The 20,596-nt window shown below is 44.2% G+C and overlaps 1 protein-coding gene across 1 annotated transcript; it reads right to left on the bottom strand.

Moving 5' to 3' along the window:
* Positions 1–15,643: 15,643 nt before the first annotated feature.
* On the bottom strand, positions 15,644–20,055 carry LOC123075562 (sugar transport protein MST3-like). The gene is made up of 2 exons (XM_044498136.1): positions 19,600–20,055; positions 15,644–16,842 (listed from the first exon to the last, which is right to left on the bottom strand). The coding sequence occupies exons 1-2, from the start codon at positions 20,053–20,055 to the stop codon at positions 15,787–15,789; spliced, it is 1,512 nt and encodes a 503-aa protein (XP_044354071.1). The 3' UTR covers positions 15,644–15,786.
* Positions 20,056–20,596: the final 541 nt, after the last annotated feature.

The raw sequence follows: 20,596 nt of genomic DNA, 5'->3' as shown, positions 1-20,596 counted from the left end.
CGGAGTGACAAATCCCAGTCTCGATCCGTGCCAACCCAACAGACACTTTAGGAGATACCCGTAGTGCACCTTTATAGTCACCCAGTTACGTTGTGACGTTTGGCACACCCAAAGCACTCCTACGGTATCCGGGAGTTGCACGATCTCATGGTCTAAGGAAAAGATACTTGACATTGGAAAAGCTCTAGCAAACGAAACTACACGATCTTTTATGCTATGCTTAGGATTGGGTCTTGTCCATCACATCATTCTCCTAATGATGTGATCCCGTTATCAACGACATCCAATGTCCATAGTCAGGAAACCATGACTATATGTTGATCAACAAGCTAGTCAACTAGAGGCTTACTAGGGACACGTTGTGGTCTATGTATTCACACATGTATTACGATTTCCGGATAACACAATTATAGCATGAACAATAGACAATTATCATGAACAAAGAAATATAATAATAACCATTTATTATTGCCTCTAGGGCATATTTCCAACAGTATGTTGTTATGCGGTTTGACCGATAAAGATCTTCGTAGAATATGTAGGAGCCAGTATGAGCATCCAAGTTCCGCTATTGGTTATTGACCGGAGAGTTGTCTCGGTCATGTCTACATAGTTCTCGAACCCGTACGGTCCGCACGCTTAAAGTTAGATGATGATCGATATAATGAGTTTTGTGTTTTGATGCACCTAAGGTAGTTCGGAGTCCCGGATGTGATCACGGACATGACAAGGAGTCTCGAAATGGTCGAGATGTTAAGATTGATATATTGGAATGTTATATTCGGACACCGGATGAGTTCCGGGGGTTATCGAATATATATCGGAGAAACCGGGAGGTTACCGGAACCCCCCGGGGGGTATTGGGCCTCATGGGCCCAAGTGGTGGAAGAGGAGAGGCAGCCAGCTAGGGGTGCGCGGCCCCCCTAGCCCAAACCGAATTGGACTAGGGGGCCGCCCCCCTTTCCTTCTTCTCCTCCCCTTCCTTCCGCTCTCCTACTTGGACTAGGAAAGAGGGGGAATCCTACTTGCAGTAGGATTGCCCCGCTTGGGCGCGCCTCCTCCCCTTGGCCAGCCCTCTCCTCCTCCTCCTCCTCCCCTTTATATACGGAGGAAGGGGGCACCACATTGACACAACAATTGATCATTGATCTCTTAGCCGTGTGCGGTGCCCCCCGATACGTCTCCGTCGTATCTACTTTTCCAAACACTTTTGCCCTTGTTTTGGACTCTAACTTGCATGATTTGAATGGAACTAACCCGGACTGACGCTGTTTTCAGCAGAATTGCCATGGTGTTATTTATGTGCAGAAACAAAAGTTCTCGGAATGACCTGAAACTCCACGGAACTTATTTTTGGAAAATATTAAAAATATTGGCGAAAGAATCAAGGCCAGGGGGGCCACCACATGTCCATGAGGGTGGGGGCGCGCCCCCTGCGTCGTGGGCCCCCTGTTGCTCCACCGACCTCAACTCCAACTCCATATATTCGTGTTCGGGGAGAAAAAATCAGAGTGAAGGATTCATAGCGTTTTACGACACGGAGCCGCCGCCAAGCCCTAAACTCTCTCGGGAGGGCTGATCTGGAGTCCGTTCGGGGCTCCGGAGAGGGGAATCCGTCGCCATCGTCATCATCAACCATCCTCCATCACCAATTTCATGATGCTCACCGCCGTGCGTGAGTAATTCCATCATAGGCTTGCTGGACAGTGATGGGTTGGATGAGATTTATCATGTAATCGAGTTAGTTTTGTTAGGGTTTGATCCCTAGTATCCACTATGTTCTGAGATTGATGTTGCTATGACTTTGCTATGCTTAATGCTTGTCACTAGGGCCCGAGTGGCATGATTTCAGATCTGAACCTATAATGTTTTCATGAATATATGTGAGTTCTTGATCCTATCTTGCAAGTCTATAGTCACCTACTATGTGTTATGATCCGGCAACCCGGAAGTGACAATAATCGGGACCACTCCCGGTGATGACCGTAGTTTGAGGAGTTCATGTATTCACTATGTGTTAATGCTTTGGTCCGGTACTCTATTAAAAGGAGGCCTTAATATCCCTTAGTTTCCATTAGGACCCCGCTGCCACGGGAGGGTAGAACAAAATATGTCATGCAAGTTCTTTTCCATAAGCACGTATGACTATATTCAATACATGCCTACATTACATTGATGAATTGGAGCTAGTTCTGTGTCACCCTATGTTATGACTGTTACATGATGAACCGCATCTGGCATAATTCTCCATCACCGATCCAATGCCTACGAGCTTTTCACATATTGTTCTTTGTTTATTTACTTTTCCGTTGCTACTGTTACAATCACTACAAAACCCAAAAATATTACTTTTTCTGCCGTTACCGTTACTTCCATATTAATTTGCTACTAAATACTTTGCTGCAGATACTAAGTTATCCAGGTGTAGTTGAATTGACAACTCAACTTCTAATACTTGAGAATATTCTTTGGCTCCCCTTGTGTCGAATCAATAAATTTGGGTTGAATACTCTACTCGAAAACTGTTGCGATCCCCTATACTTGTGGGTTATTAAGACTATTTTCTGGCGCCGTTGCCGGGGAGCATAGCTCTATTCTTTGAGTCACTTGGGATTTATATCTGCTGGTCACTATGAAGAACTTGAAAGATGAGAAAACAAAAATTTATCCCTCAACTACGAGGGGAGGTAAGGAACTGCCATCTACCTTTGCACTTGATTCACCTTCTGTTTTGAGTAAGCTTGCGACACCTAAACCTGCTTCTGCTATTCATTCTGATATGTCGCATGTTATTGATGATGCCACTTCTGCTATGCATGATACTTATGATGAAACTACTTCTATGCTTGATACTACTGTGCCACTTGGTGAATTTCTTGATGAACAACTTGCTAGGGCTAGAGAGGATGAAATTATTGAAACTGATAATATTGATGAAAGTGATGATGAAGGCTCTCCCAATAAATATGAATTACTTGTTGTGCCTGAGGGCTATGTTATGGATGAAGAAACTAAAAGAGACTTTCTTGCTTGCAATGATATAAGTGATCTTAAGAAATTATTAGCTAAGCTTAAAAAAAACTCTGAATGCTAGAATGAAATATGATCCTGCTTATGCTACTTCACCTATCTTCGTTACTGATAAGGATTATGAATTCTCTGTTGATCCTGATATAATTACTTTGGTTGAGTCTGAAACTTTCTATGGCTATGAATCTGAAACTGTTGTGGCACATCTTACTAAATTAAATGATATAGCCACCCTGTTCACTAATGATGAGAGAACTCGCTACTTCTATATCCTTAAAATATTTATGTTCTCATTAAAGGGTGACACTAAGATATGGTTTAATCCTCTTGATCCTGGTTGTGTGCGTAGTCCCCAGGATATGATTTATTACTTCTCTGCTAAATATTTCCCTGCTCATAAGAAACAACCTGCCTTAAGGGATATATATAATTTTGTGCAAATTGAAGAAGAAAGTCTCCCGCAAGCTTGGGGGAGGCTTCTCCAATTACTTAATGCTTTGCCTGATCATCCTCTGAAGAAAAATGAAATACTTGATATCTTTTATAATGGACTAACCGATGCTTCCAGAGATTACCTGGATAGTTGTGCTGGTTCTGTTTTCAGGGAAAGAACACCGGATGAAGCTGAAATTCTATTGAATAATATGTTGACAAATGAAAATAATTGGACACTTCCTGAGCCAGCTCCTGAGCCCCTAAACCAACTCCGAAGAAAAGAGGTGTTCTATTTCTCAGTCCTAAAGATATGCAAGAGGCAAAGAAATTTATGAAAGAAAAGGGTATAAAAGCTGAAGATGTTAAGAATTTACCTCCTATTGAAGAAATACATGGTCTTAATTTACCGCCTGTTGAAGAAACATATGATCTTAATTCATCACCTATTGAAGAAACACATGGTCTTGATAACCCGACATAGGTAGTAAAGGTAAATTCTCTCTATAGATTTGATGAAGGTGATATCCCTCAATATAAGTCTGCTAGACAATGCTTAGATGAGTTTGACAACTTTATTGTTAAACAAGAAAACTTCAATGCTTATTTTGGTAGACAATTAAAACAAAATTCTTATAAGCATGAACACTTGGGTGATTATATGTCTAGAGTTAAAGGTGAACTTAAACTCATTAGTAAACATGCTTCTATGGTTACCACTCAAGTAGAACAAGTACTTAAAGCTCAGAATGATTTGCTCAATGAAATGATTTTGTTGTTAGAGTGGCTACTAGAATAGGTAAAATGACTCAGGAACCTTTGTATCCTGAAGGCCATCCTAAGAGAATTGAGTAGGGTTCTCAGAGAAATCAAATTGATGCACCTAGTTCTTCTAAAAAGAAGAAAAAGAAATATGATAGGACTTTTCATGCTTCTAGTGAACTTGTTGCTGACACACCTGAGAATCCCAATGATATTTCTATTTCTGATGCTGAAACACAATCTGATAATGAACATGAAACTAGTGAAAATGTTAATGATGATGTTCATGTCGATGCTCAACCTAGCAATGATAATGATGTAGAAATTGAACCTGCTGTTGATCTTGATAACCCACAACCAAAGAATTAACGTTATGATAAGAGAGACTTTGTTGCTAGGAAGCACGGTAAAGAAAGAGAGCCATGGGTTCAGAAACCCATGCCTTTTCCTCCTAAACCATCCAAGAAAAATGATGATGTGGATTTTGAGCGCTTTGCTGAAATGATTAGACCTATCTTTTTGCGTATGCGATTAACTGATATGCTCAAAATGAATTCTTATGCTAAGTATATGAAAGAAATTGTTACTAATAAGAGAAAGATACTGGAAGCTGAAATTTCCACCATGCTTGCTAATTACACTTTTGAGGGTGGAACACCAAAGAAACTAGGAGATCAAGGAGTACCCACTATACCATGCTCCATTAAAATAAATTATGTTAAAACTGCTTTGTGTGATCTTGGAGCCGGTGTTAGTGTTATGCCTCTCTCTTTATATCGTAGACTTGATTTGAATAAGTTGACACCTACTGAAATATCTTTGCAAATGGCTGATAAATCAACTGCTATACCTGTCGGTATTTGTGAGGATGTGCCTGTTGTAGTTGCAAACGTTACTATTTTAACGGACTTTGTTATTCTTGATATTCCCGAGGACGATAGTATGTCTATTATTCTTGGAAGACCCTTTTTGAATACTGCAGGGGCTGTTATTGATTGCAACAAAGGCAATGCCACTTTTCATGTTAATGGTAATGATCATACGGTACACGTTCCGAGGAAACAACCTCAAGTCCACAGTATCAATTCTAATGGAAAAATTCCATCGATTATTTTTGGAGGTTTTGAATTTCCTCTTCCTACTGTCAAGAAGAAATATCATGCTCTTATCATTGGGGATGTGCATATCCCCGTTGAGGTAACAAAGTGTTATTCGAAATTTCTCCGGTTTCATGTTACTCGAAATGAGTTTGTTAACAAGACCTGATCAACCTTGTTAGTGGATTCCTTTTGATGAGCATGAGATGAATGAAGTTAGAAAGCACAACCTTCTGTACCCCTCTTTTACTTTCTGTTATTTAGAATAAATAAAGCAAAAATAATGCCTAGCTAGGGGCGTTAAACGATAGCGCTTGTTGGGAGGCAACCAAATTTTATTTTTGTTCTTTGCTATTTGTTCCTGTTTGGTAATAAATAAATCATCTAGCCACTGGTTAGATGTGGTTTTATGTTTTAATTAGTGTTTGTGTCAAGTAGGACCAATAGGATCTTCTAGGGTGATAATTATTTGATCTTGCTGAAAAAGACAGAAACTTTCTGCTCACGAAAACAATTGTTAAAAATCACCAGAAAGTGATAAAATACTGATTCCAATTGCAGTAGATCAATAATCAAATTATATATGTCTTCCTATTTTGGTAGAAGTTTTGGAGTTCCAGAAGTTTGCGTTTGATACAGATTACTACAGACTTTTCTGTTTTTGACAGATTCTGTTTTCCGTGTGTTGTTTGCTTATTTTGATGAATCTATGGCTAGTATCGGGGGGTATGAACCATAGAGAAGTTGGAATAAAGTAGGTTTAACACCCATATAAATAAAGAATGAGTTCATTACAGTACCTTAAAGTGGTGGTTTGTTTTCTTATACTAACGGAGCTCATAAGATTTTCTGTTGAAGTTTTGCGTTGTGAAGTTTCAAGTCCTTGGGTAAAGATTGGATGGATTTTGGAATAAGGACAACCAAAAGCCTAAGCTTGGGGGAGTACGTATCTCTCACCGACATTACATTTATGTCCACACACTCATGCTAGTTGTCGGTGCTCATACTCTTTCATTATAATATCCATGCTAGTTTATTTTCCTTTTTTATGCTTTCTTCTTGTGTGTTTGAAAAACCTTAAGAAAAACCAAAAAAAATTAGTTTTAGCTTTAAGCTAGTTTACTTTTCTTGCCGTAGTAATAATTAAAAAGAAAACCCAAAAAGATTTCCCGTTCTTCTTTTGCTTGTTGGGAGCTTTCCGGTGTAAATAGTTTTATTTTCTTTTCTTTTCTTTGGGGTCGATAGGAGAAGACCATGATTAAATTGTTGAAGTGGCTCTTATATGCATTATTGTTAATTTAACCAAGAGCCCATATTGCCTTGTCTTCTCCTGTTTATTGAATGCTCGCAGATACCAGCTTAGTCCAATGCACGTGCACTATTATTATTATTCACATCGTTCGGTCGTGCAAGTGAAAGACAATAATGACGATATATGATGGACTGATTGAGATGAGAAAAGCGGGTATGAACTCGACCTCTCTTGTTTTTGTAAATATGATTAGTTCATCGTTCCTAATTCAGCCTATTATGAATAAACATGTTTGCAATGATAATTAGAGATCATAGTTGCTTATGCCATGCTTGGTTAGCTAGGAGCTTACAATGGTTTACCTTGCGTGTCAACATGCTATTAAAATGGTTGTGATGTGGTATGATAGGGTGGTATCCTCCTTTGAATGATTCAAGTGACTTGACTTGGCACATGTTCACACATGTAGTTCAAACAAAATCAACATAGCCTTCACGATATTTATGTTCATGGTGGATTATATCCTACTCATGCTTGCACTCAATGTTCATTAATTTTAATGCATGTTCATGACTGTTGTCGCTCTCTAGTTGGTCGCTTCCCAGTCTTTTGCTAGCCTTCACTTGTACTAAGCGGGAATACTGCTTGTGCATCCAATCCCTTAAACCCCAAAGTTATGCCATATGGGTCCACTATACCTTCCTATATGCGGTATCTACCTGCCGTTCCAAGTAAATTTGTATGTGTCAAACTCTAAACCTTCAAATGAAATTATTTTTTGGATGCTCGAATAGCTCATGTATCAACTAGGGCTGTCCGTATCTTCCATGTTAGGCGGGTTATTCTCAAGAGGAGTGAACTCCGCTCCTCACTCACGAGAAAATGGCTGGTCACCGGGATGCCCAGTCCCATGCTTTATGCAAATCAAATCAAAATAATTGCAAGCAAAACTCCCCCGGGACTGTTGTTAGTTGGAGGCACTCGTTGTTTCGAGCAAGCCATGGATTGATGCTTGATGGTGGAGGGGGAGTATAAACTTTACCATTCTGTTTGGGAACCGCCTATAATGTGTGTAGCATGGAAGATATCGCCATCTCTTAGTTGTTATGTCGACAATGAAAGTATGCCGCTCAAAATACTATTTGCCTCTATTTCAAAATCGAGCTCTGGCACCTCTACAAATCCCTGCTTCCCTCTGCGAAGGGCCTATCTATTTACTTTTATGTTGAGTCATCACCCTCTTATTAAAAAGCACTAGCTGGAGAGCACCGCTGTCATTTGCCTGCATTACTATTAATTTATATTGGGTATGACTATGACTGGATCTCTTTTACCATGAATTACAATGTTTAGTCAGTCTTTGATCTTTAAAGGTGCTCTACATTTATGTTTTGCGGTCTCAGGAAGGGCTAGTGAGATACCATCTTGTTATATCATATCATGATTGTTTTGAGAAAGTGTTGTCATCCGAGATTTATTATTATTGCTCGCTAGTTGATTATGCCATTGATATGAGTAAACATGAGACCTAAGTGTTATTGTGAATATGGTTAGTTATAATCTTTACTGAAAACTTGAATGCTGGCTTTACATATTTACAACAACAAGAGCAAACAGAGTTTGTAAAAGTTTTTCTTTATCACTTTCAGTTTATCAACTGAATTGCTTGAGGACAAGCAAAGGTTTAAGCTTGGGGGAGTTGATACGTCTCCGTCGTATCTACTTTTCCAAATACTTTTGCCCTTGTTTTGGACTCTAACTTGCATGATTTGAATGGAACTAACCCGGACTGACGCTGTTTTCAGCAGAATTGCCATGGTGTTATTTATGTGCAGAAACAAAAGTTCTCAGAATGACTAGAAACTCCACGGAACTTATTTTTGGAAAATATTAAAAATATTGGCGAAACAATCAAGGCCAGGGGGCCCACCACCTGTCCACGAGGGTGGGGGCGCGCCCCCTGCCTCATGGGCCCCCTGTTGCTCCACCGACCTCAACTCGAACTCCATATATTCGTGTTCGGGAGAAAAAATAAGAGAGAAGGATTCATCGCGTTTTACGATACGGAGCCGCCGCCAAGCCCTAAACTCTCTCGGGAGGGCTGATCTGGAGTCCGTTCGGGGCTCCAGAGAGGGGAACCCGTCGCCATCATCATCATCAACCATCCTCCATCACCAATTTCATGATTCTGACCGCCGTGCGTGAGTAATTCCATCGTAGGCTTGCTGGATGGTGATGGGTTGGATGAGATTTATCATGTAATCGAGTTAGTTTCATTAGGGTTTGATCCCTAGTATCCACTATGTTCTGAGATTGATGTTGCTATGACTTTGCTATGCTTAATGCTTGTCACTAGGGCCCGAGTGCCATGATTTTAGATCTGAACCTATTATGTTTTCATGAATATATGTGAGTTCTTGATCCTATCTTGCAAGTCTATAGTCACCTACTATGTGTTATAATCCGGCAACCCCGAAGTGACAATAATTGGGACCACTCCTGGTGATGACCGGAGTTTGAGGAGTTCATGTATTCACTATGTGTTAATGCTTTGGTCCGGTACTCTATTAAAAGGAGGCATTAATATCCCTTAGTTTCCATTAGGACCCCGCTGCCACGGGAGGGTAGGACAAAAGATGTCATGCAAGTTCTTTTTCATAAGCACGTATGACTATATTCAGAATACGTGCCTACATTACATTGATGAATTGGAGCTAGTTCTGTGTCACCCTATGTTATGACTGTTACATGATGAACCGCATCCGGCATAATTCTCCATCACCGATCCAATGCCTACATGCTTTTCACATATTGTTTTTCGCTTATTTACTTTTCCGTTGCTACTGTTATAATCACTACAAAACCCAAAAATATTACTTTTGCTGCCGTTACGGAACGAGTAAAGAGACTTGCCGGTAACGAGATTGAACTAGGTATCGTGATACCGACGATCGAATCTCGGGCAAATAACATACCGATGACAAAGGGAACAACGTATGTTGTTATGCGGTCCGACCGATAAAGATTTTCGTAGAATATGTGGGAGCCAATATGGGCATCGAGGTCCCGCTATTGGTTATTGACCGGAGAGGTGTCTCGGTCATGTCTACATAGTTCTCGAACCCAAAGGGTCCGCACGCTTAAAGTTACGATGACAGTTATATTATGAGTTTCTGTGATTTGATGTACCGAAGGTTGTTCGGAGTCCCGGATGTGATCACGGACATGACGAGGAGTCTCGAAATAGTCGAGACGTAAAGATTGATATATTGGATGACTATATTCGGACACCGGAAGTGTTCCAGAGAAGTTTCGGATTAAACCGGAGTGCCGGAGGGTTACCGGAACCCCCCGGGGAAGTATTGGGCCTTGGTGGGCCTTGAGGGGAGAGAGAGGGCAGCAGCCAGGAGGTGGCGCGCCCCCTCCCAAGGGGAATCCTAGTTGGACTAGGAGAGGGGGGTGCAGCCCCCTTTCCCTCTCCCTCTCCCTCTCTTTCCTTCCCCCCCTCTTTTCCTAGTAGGACTAGGAAAGGGGAGTCCTACTCCTACTAGGAGGAGGACTCCCCCTCTCTTCTTGGCGCGCCTAGGGCAGCCGGCCTCCCCCTTGCTCCTTTATATACGGGGGCAGGGGGGCACCTAAGGACACACTTGATATACGATATTTTAGCCGTGTGCGGTGCCCCCCTCCGCCAGATTACACCTTGATAATACCGTCGCGGAGCTTAGGCGAAGCCCTGCGTCGGTGGAACATCATCATCGTCGCCACGCCGTCGTGCTGACGAAACTCTCCCTCAACACTCGGCTGGATCGGAGTTCGAGGGACGTCATCGAGCTGAACGTGTGTAGAACTTGGAGGTGTCGTACGTTCGGTACTTGATCGGTCGGATCGTGAAAACGTACGACTACATCAACCGCGTTGTGATAACGTTTCCGCTGTCGGTCTACGAGGGTACGTGGACAACACTCTCCCCTCTCGTTGCTATGCATCACCATGATCTTGCGTGTGCGTAGGAATTTTTTTGAAATTACTACGTTCCCCTACAACAGAACCACGTCGTCTGGTGCATAATCTGGCCACAACGGAAGCCACAACCAAAGCATAACGCGACACGAACCTGCCGTGATCCGAACCACAGATGAGCGACGGCCGATAGGACACTTGTCTGCTAAAGCTTACTCCGGCCGCAGCCCACCCGGGCAAAGATCGGGCTATCTGTGACCCAAATCAAGCTCCCGTCAACACCGTGTACGTGCCACGCCACACTGCCACGCCCAACCGCACGGGTTCACGCTGCAAGAGCAGGATCACAACAGCGCGACAGAAGACATCGAAGGACAATGCCGGAGCAAGCAAATTGGGTTTCCTCGATCTGAGCCAAAGAGTCGTCGCACGCGCAGCCACAACAACCGCCGAGCACCGAGGCCTCACTGGCGGTCCTCCATGCAACCAACACGACGCCCAGAGCATCACCACACATACCGCCACCAGCTGACGCCTCCTAGCGGAGCCCACCGCAAACGAGCCTCCATCGAGCAGAGGAACAAGGCCCGCAGCTGCCATCTCCCTCCTGGCTATTCCCAGAGGGGGGTTGCCGGCCGCGGCGAGGGAGAGGGCGAGGAGGAGAGAAAGGCTAGAGATGCGCCACCGCCGCCCGTGTCGCCATGGGAAGGGAGTGACGCGGGGGAGGTTTTCTAATCAATTCCACAATGATATCTCTTGTGGGAAGATCTTTTGTTGAGATGATAACTATCGATTGACGATCCGACTACAACGTCCAACCATGTTCCTACTTACTACTATCTTAACTAATTTCCTGGAGGTTAATGACAATCTCGGAAACAAGATTAGCATAACCCCGAATATCTATTCCTAGAAGCCATCGAAGAACGAGAAAGAATATGATAAAAACAATCTAAATATTGTGGATATAGATGAAGTATTGATAATAGTGGGGTTCTGATAGCAATCTTTGCCAGGTCGTTGGATGCAATCGAACTACCTCACAATGGCTAATTAACCTTTAACTAAATATAACCTAAGAAAAATGCTAGGGGTTTGATCTACTTATATAGGACTAAGGCGTGGTAACCAAGGGTATGGACACACATGCAAGGCAATGAAAACCAAACATAGGTCATACAAGACCCATGGGCCCAAATAAAGGTGACACATCATCGTTTGACTTGTAGTTTGAATTGGATTCTGCATCAACATCAGATTGTTTCGGTGATATCTACGTGATCGGGACGAATTTTGAAGGTGAATCTAATGACGTTGGAATGTTCACAAGATAAGCAGTCCAACAAAGTAACATTCACCTAACTTGGAGTTCGAACGCAAAAGTTATAGGCATTTGAAGTCAGTTATGTCTGTGGTTCGAATCTGAGTCCATAGCATGTGAAACTTGAACTGTAGCTTCTTTAATTATTACCAAACGTGGTTTGTACAAGTGTTCAATAATCCTGCAAATAGACATGAAGTAAAAATAGGTAAAGTATTTTGCCCTTGATAACATAAATAAATTATTGAATATTTTTTATTAGAAAACACCTAAAAACACACACATATGGTATATTTTTCTGTCATATCCAAGGTAGCGATGTCGATTTCCGCATGGCAGAGTACCACCTCACTACTTTCATCACTGGCTGTGAAGCTGAGCGTATCTACCATTTAGACCTCCTGGACCGAGGCCGCATGCTACATGCGTAATGGCGCCATGGCTGGTTGTAGGCTGTCCGCAAACTTGCACATCTCCTCGTCCTTGTCCTCGTGCTCCTCCGCTGCGTCCTCCAGGATGTCGGTGAGATGTTCGATGTTGGTGATCAGATGAGTGGTGGGTGGGTCAAAAATATTGATTACTTGTTGCTCCTGGGCACAGCACGACGCCATGCCTAGAAGAATCAACTCGCTGCAGGAAAGATGTCACGCTAGCAATAAGGGTGTTGCAAGCTTGATTCGCCATTGTTTGTGGCCCCACAAGATTCTGAGATAGAAAACTTTTATGGCGCATCATGACTGTGTGTGTCATCATGCACAGTATGACCGTAGAAGACCGAGCTAGGTCAGCCATAGGAATTTTGGTACGAGAATGAGGGAAACAAAATTTACATAGCTCTTGGGAACCCAATCAGGGATGAACATAGTCTTTCAAGATCTTTTTCAAGTGCATCGATAGATTGAAGACTCCAGGAGGCATGAACAACTTTGTGATGACCTTGTGGAGCACTTGTGGGAGCTATATGGGCGTTGAACTTCCTCATGTTTACTTTGAATGCATTTCGACCATTTATTATGTGTGAATTTTAATATCCATACTTGTGGATTTGAAAATTAGGATGAATGATACTTCCTCCTTCCCATTATGTAGGCTGTATAAGCTTTTGGTAAGGAAATTAGCACAAGGCTTCTCGCAAATTAGTGGCCATGGTTATAAAAAGTTTCTTCCATGATATCCTTTACAAGCATGGTTGGCTCATCCACCATTAGCAATGGTTAGTTTACTCTGACCATACAAGAGAGAATATCAGGGGCTCAGTGCTAACACGCCTTAGATGTTTAGAACTCTCGAGAAAGGTTAGCCCAAGATTTTTTTTTTGAGCTTTTAGCCCAAGATTTTGGGCAGAAGGTAGTATGTGTTAAAGACAAAAATATAGGAGTATTTGATGGTCAAATGGTCCTGTCTAGATATGTATGCATTAGTGTAAATAGAAGCAGGAAAAACAGATTATAAGATCGAATTTATAGGGAAACTGTTTCAGCCGCACACCATTCAAATCCAATAACTTTGTTGACACACCCCTAAACGTACTTATAGGAAATAGGAAGAGGTTTTTGAGGGAACTACTGAAGATGCTTTAATAGGATATTGAACGTGGATGTTGTCATCTACGATGAGGTTTCCATGATATGTCATATTCATCTCCGTTCAAGGTTCTTGAATATAGATGTCGTTGTTAGAATTGTGTCGAATATTATTGTATAAGGTAGGTTACAGTTGGACTTGGTTTTGGTCTGTGTGTAGACAGGATAGGAGTCGTGTCCTAATAGGACACTTGTATCCTAGGCCTCTCATATATAGCAGGGCTAGACACACGATGTAACCTATGCCAACATAATAGCACGGGCACGCGGGGGAGCCGGCGGCGTGTGCCGGCGCTCGGGCGGCCGGAGTGCGGTATTGTGACGGTGTCACGGGGAGGAGCGCCCGTAGTCAGGCCCCGGGAATGTAGCCATGATGGTGAACCTCGTTAACAAATCTTGGTGTCATGCTTGCGTGATTGCTTGGTTCTCGGTAGATTGACGGTGCGCCTCAGATTTATTCTAACAAGTGGTATCATGAGCTAGGTTATGAGGCGGATTCATTGATCCGGAGGATGAATCTAGGAGTCAAGTTGGATCGTGATTATAGGATTCGCACCCGACTAGGAGCTGACGGAAGACAAACGTACAAAGTAGCTGGGGAGTCGGGAGATTGGAAGCGGTGATGTCACGGGATTCTAGTTGACGGCAGATTATTTCAGCGAAGCAGTCTGAATTGAGCAGATCGACACGCGGAATCACGGCGGCGTGTCGGAGGTCTCCGTGGAGGATTCGATCGGTACCAGATCGATCGCATGGGGCCCCAGCAGAGTTCGCAAGGCAAGCGTGTCGGCGAGAACAACCGATCCGAAGCGGTGGCTACGGGATCACGAAGTTCTCAACGGAATTGGCTGCAGGTGGCACGCGGCGCTCGGCTAGGGCACATGTCCAACTGCAGAACAGGGTGTGGCGTGGAATCGCAAGGCCAGATGCCCCCAGGTGGCGTACGCTCGCATGGCCCAGGCCGGGCCTGGCCCAGGCGCCAGGGCTGGTGCGCGTGCGAGGTGGCAGTGGGCCTGACGAGATGGCTAGACGCTGGCTGCAGAACGAAGCGCTGGACATTGCAGTACGCCGGCGAGTCGAGCTGCTGGCCGTGTGGTGCGGTGCTGTGCATGCACGTGAGATTTGTTTATGGAAAAAGGCGTTGCCAGGGTCACACGTGTGCATGAGAGTAGCTTGGCTGGATCAAAAGTTTGATCGTATATTTCTACTAAGGTGCACAGAAGAGCTAGCATCAAACATTGACATGAAAATATGGTGTGAATGGATTCGTCCGATGTTTGCATGGAAATTTTTTCGGGGTCGGTTTGCTGAGAAGGCTTGGCGTGTGTGGATAGGCAGCAGAAGCGCGCTGACAAGCGCGGGCAACACGCGTATAAGGTTCAGAGGAGTCTCGAGCATGTTGCGAAGGAGCATGCATACACAGGGCGTCAAGGCAATGCATAGATGTGCGGGGCGAATATAACGCAGGGTGGAGCATGGTTGCAGTCGGTTAATTTCGGCTAGGTCGGACTGGATAGTCTGACGGATCGACGACTATGTTGGTCAAAGCAGAAGATGGCGGTGATTTCAGCAACGACGACATAGGAGCGTGATGTTGAAGGTGGCCAATTTCTGGGGCGTGGAAACACGTGGTGCAGGGCTGATGGCTTGTGCGGCTTCGACAGACTATGGCGCGGGGTTGATTCAAGATGGTGCACATGAGAACTTGAAGTCGACGGGGCGCGGGTAGCATGGCCAGCTACATGAAGTCATGTTGAAGGTGGAGCTGGAGTCTGATGGACGACTTCACTCTGTGCTGATGGACGGGCTACAGTGTAAGATATCGGAGAATCGAAGCCTATTTCAGCGGGATAGCGAGAGACACGTGGATCGGACTGGGGCCCAATGGTCTGATGGAGACGTGGTACTCGATCGGCATCGGTCGGTGATGATCGGTGGTTCTTTGCAATGGGAGTTGAGGCAGTGTGGATGAATTCAATGTGGTGAAGAATATTCGCCAAGGTGGAGTTTGATAGAATTGTGTCGAATATTATTATACAAGGTAGGTTACAGTTGGACTTGGTTTTGGACTGTGTGTAGACAGAATAGGAGTCGTGTCCTAATAGGACACTTGTATCCTAGGCCTCTCATATATAGCGTGGCTAGACACACGATGTAACTTATGCCAACATAATAGCACGGGCACGCGGGTGGCCGGGGTGCGGTATTGTGACGGTGCCACGGGGAGGAGCGCCCGTAATCAGGCTCTGGGGATGTAGCTATGATGGTGAACCTCGTTAACAAATCTTGGTATCATGCTTGTGTGATTGCTTGGTCCTCGATAGATTGACGGTGCGCTTCAGATTTATTCTAACAGTCGTCGTCTCCGACGAACCTGCTCCAGAACCAGTGTCCCTTCCAGACGAGTACCATCTCTTCCATGGGCACGTTCGTGGTCTCTGGAAGGAACAACACGATGAAGGCGGTCATGACCACAACCCAACCGGCGAAGAAGTAGAATAGACCGAACTTCATGTGGCAGAGCATAGTGAGGAAGGCCTGTGCGATGATGGAGGTGAAGAGCATATTCACCGACACGTTGATGCTTTGTCCTGCCGATCGAACCTCCAGAGGGAAGATCTCGCTTGGCACCAGCCATCCCATCGCCCCCCACGACCACACGAAGCCCGCCACATACACACAGATGAAGAGGACGACCGCCGCCCCATATCCCTTGGGCATCTCCCCCAGCCCGCTCGTCCCAAACTTCACGGCAATAAGAGTTCCCACCGCGATCTGGGACACCAGCATCTGCGCGCCACCCTGCATGAACAGCTTCCGCCGCCCCAGCCTATCGACGGCAAACATCGACACCACCGACCCGAGCACGAGGACGCTGCCGGTCATCACCGACGAGAGGAGCGACGCGTCTCCCTTGAAACCCAGGGTCTCAAACAGCACGGGCGCGTAGAAGTTGATGACATTGATGCCGGTGACCTGCTGGAAGAAGGGGATGAGCACGGCCATGGTGAGCTGCGCACGGTACTTGCGCTGCAGGACATTGCGCCACGGATGTTGTACTAGCTTTGATACTTCCCTCGCCGCCACCAGGTCCGCGTACTCCTCGCTGATGTTGTCGGTGCCGCGGATATGGCGTAGCATCCGACGGGATGCCTCCGGGTGGCCTCGCTCCATCAGTGAGTTAGGGGTGTCAGGGAGTAAGAGTGAGCCGACGGTGAAGATGGCTGCAGGCACAGCCGCGAGTGCCAAGCTGACGCGCCAACCGTGGCCGCCTTTGATCTTGTTAGTTCCATAGTTGATGAGGGCCGCTGCCAGGATTCCGATGTTGAGCATGAGCTGGAAACCGATGTTGAGCATGCCACGGAGATGCGCCGGTGCCATCTCCGACAAGTACACCGGCACAGACTGCATCCATGCATACCAATATAATCATTCAATTAAATTAGTTGGTGTGCTTGATTTTCCCTTTTTAGATAACAATATGAGATAGACGTTGACTATATTTTTACATAGGCCAACACATTTTCTCGTTCGTAAAGAGTGATTCTAATTTCACCCAAGAACATGATGTATAGTTATTAGTTAGTCAAGACATCAAGGATGCACATAGTTAAATTATTAATATAACAAAAAGAGACGACCCAGAAAAATCATACTGAAAACAAACGACAACGCACAACAACATAAAACAACACTGACCACCACATTTGGAAGTACAAGAACCGTGAGAGGTTCTTCCACAGCAGTACCTCCAGAAGACGAATATACACACATGCCAACATCTTCAACTTTGCATTAATCTTTTTCATGTCAGCCATGCCACCTCAAAGTCAAGCAAGTATTTTTAGGGGTATCAAGTTATGCATGTGAGTCACAATTTATTATTCTTTCTTTGATTATTGTGTGATCATGAACGGCATCTGTCTTGGACCTCGGAGCAAAAACGAGATAATTCATTGCTCACGTTTTTTTAAAGACGACATCATGTTAAGTTCTGTTTCAATGATTCTCTTTTGATACATCACTTTGTGATATACTTATCATATTGCTTTTGAAATGTGTGCCGAGAACACTTTTACATTTGTATTTCCATTTGGTTTAACTAGTCATCAAACCTGTGCACCTGCACGGGCTAGTAAATTTTGTTATTTAAACGTAGGGGCATTTGGGACATTATTCGATCATTGTAGAAGTACTTATTTTCTGATTTGCTGTACGAAAAAAATTGAGTTAAACCACTCCATCCCCTTGTGAATGTACTGTTTGCATGCATACCCTTTCCAACCATCAATTGTGTCACACCTATGTGGGTGATATTCTTGTTGTGTGACGCCACGCCCGGGGAACTTTGGTTTTATAATAGTTGTAACACCGTTCCAGTTTTATATAGGTTGCCTCCGTATTGGTGGCTATAGTGTTGCAAATACAAAATTCGGTGGATGTATCATTTCTTGCCCTTTTCCCCAAAAAATATGATGAAGTTTGGTGTTATGGTTTGGAGACTCTGAGCATGCCGTCGGTAAAGAATTTACCTTTATTATATCATGTTGTTTTCGAGATCACATTTACATAAAATATGCATGCAAAATGTTTTATTCGGGAGTACATGAGGCAATTCATTTCCCTCATGATAAATAGTGAATCCATACACTGTTTTCTGTCCGGACAGATGTGATACTGAGCCCATTTATATTACATGAAATGCGACTGTAATAATTTTTTCTTAGTTTTTTTCTCTTAAACTACATCAGATAGATAATATGATTTTAATTTCTTCTACAAACATGTGATACTCGAGCCACATATATGATACTGAGCAGATCCTAGCAACAATATTTACGTCAATAGATATTGTTGTACTGTTTTCTTAGTTTTTTCTGTTACGCAACATCAGCTTTTTTTTTTCTAACGGCTGGCAGACATAAGTCTTACTTTTATTACCTTATGTCAGTATATTGGCATGGAGATTTTAGCATATAATCATTATTAATATTTATTTCTCCTAATTAAGAAAAAAATAGAGACATTTGTGTAGTCGTCACACCTTCCATCAAAGTATCAGAAAATTTGACGCAACTATCCAATCATCTGAACTACCACAAATCTAAAGCACACATTGAGTAATATTAAACATACTTGATAATTTATATAATACCTATGTCGGCATCTGGAGGAACGATGAAGTCGGCTTGTGCAGTTAGACCAAAGAATATACTGGTGTTGCTGGCCTGCTGCCGGCCAGTAGCCCAGTACCCCCCGTCATCATATCTCATGGCATGGACCTCTTAAGCACTTCACCTCATCTATTGGATGGTCATGGATTCACTAGCGCCTTTAAAAGTCATGGTTTTATAAAAACACACGACTGCTGGTGCATACAGCGAGATCCGATTACATGGCTGCGACGTTGGACGTCAGAAAGATCGGCTGGTGATGCCGAACGTGGAGGCTGTTGACGGCATGAGGCAATTTCTCCTCCAGCGGATTAGATGTACAGGGCGGCTTATTGAGGACAGGAATTAATTAGTAGCTGCAGGTGAGGATTACATGTATTTAATCATGTATTTCCATTTTTTTATTACCGAAGGAGATGGAAAGAGATTAGAGTCCTAGCGTCCACATAAAAAAGTTATTAGAGTCCTCCTCTCTCACGTGGGTGGAAGCGGCCATGTAGGGCATCATCGGACGGTTATTTTTTCATCATTAGTTAATCTTATGGATGGAATTTCCTAACCTCTAGATTTTACGTGGAGCCTTGTATGGTGCTTTCAATTAGTAAATATATAAGATAAGATTGTTTTAAACATCTACTTTTAACACGATTCCTACATCAATGCGGGACGCATACATCATGTAATTAATTAATAATAATTAAGATACAAACCACCTAGTGATGAGGCAAACAACAAAGCAGTCAAACCTCTAGGAAATTTCTTGGTTGGACTTGGGAGACATATATTTGCATACGGCGTCATTTTGATGTGACCTTGAGGGCGACATATATTTGCATAAGGGATTGCGATGTTAACTTGAGGGTGACATATACACAACTGAAATAGCTAAATGAATCAGCCTGTTTTAAATTTTCTGGATCCACACACATCTCATGTCATGGGCTCATGGCAACATACAGAAGAATCAACATAGTGAACAGTCTCGTACCTGATTGGTGAACCCGATGCCGACGCCAAGCAGAATGCGTCCAACGATGAGCATCGCGAGGTTCTGGGCGGCGCCATTCAGGGCGGCTCCCACGAGGAAGGTGAAGCCGCCGGCTAACATGGACCACTTGCGGCCGAGGATGCGGGTGACAGCAGATGCGAAGAAGGAGGTGATGAGGGCGGCGAGGTAGAGTGAGGAGGTGAAGGCCTGCAGCAGCTGGTTTTCGTACTGGCAATACTGGTAGGTCTTGCTCGCAGCCTGCTTCTGCCGGTACACCTCCGGGAAAAACTTTAAGAGGAAGGGGTCCATGGATGTTACGCCACCTGAGATGCCGATATCGTACCCAAAAATGAGGCCGCCGGTGGAGGCAACGACGCAGGTGAAGACGACGTACAAGGTAAGCTTGCCAGGGTATTGCTTTCCGGTGGCCGTGTTCACAATGGCGCCGCCAGCCATAGCTGTCTGATCACAGCTATGGATGGACGAATACCAAGTTACTGACTACGAGCTTCCCAAAGTTGAATATATAATGCCGGGCTTCCGTCAGGCCACCGAGGAGCGGAGCTTAGAGCATCTCCAGCCGTTGGCCCCTTCAGGATGCATAAAAATCGCCTTTGGGGGTGAGCCGGCGATACAATCGGTGCTGGGAGCGGTTGGGCATCCAGCCGTCGCCCCCAGGCGCCAATATCCGGCCCACTTTCGACGAATAAAGGTCCCATATGGGTGAGAATCGGCTCATATTCGGCGTGGTTCGTCGTGGCTCGACGTTCAATTATCAACATAAATATTTCGGCGAGAGGACCCTGCCTGTAGTATGGTTCAGTGTCAAACACTAGCTCTTCCTGCTCGCTCTCGATGATCATGTTGTGCAAGATGACACAACAAGTCATGATCTCCCACATTTGATCTTTCGACCAGGTCTGAGCAGGGTACCGGACAACAGCAGATCGAGATTGGAGCACACCAAATGCCCGCTCGACATCCTTCCTGCAAGCCT

The sequence above is a fragment of the Triticum aestivum genome, chromosome 3D (genome assembly GCF_018294505.1).
Source record: "Triticum aestivum cultivar Chinese Spring chromosome 3D, IWGSC CS RefSeq v2.1, whole genome shotgun sequence".
Classification (NCBI taxonomy): Eukaryota; Viridiplantae; Streptophyta; class Magnoliopsida; order Poales; family Poaceae; genus Triticum; species Triticum aestivum.
This window is presented reverse-complemented; position numbering and strand designations above follow the sequence as displayed.

Coding starts and splice junctions, on each gene's coding strand:
- LOC123075562 (XM_044498136.1), bottom strand. CDS start 20,055: ATGGCTGGCGGCGCCATTGTGAACACGGCCACCGGAAAGCAATACCCT. Junction 16,843..19,599: donor GCATCGGGTTCACCAATCAG/GTACGAGACTGT, acceptor GCATGGATGCAG/TCTGTGCCGGTGTACTTGTC.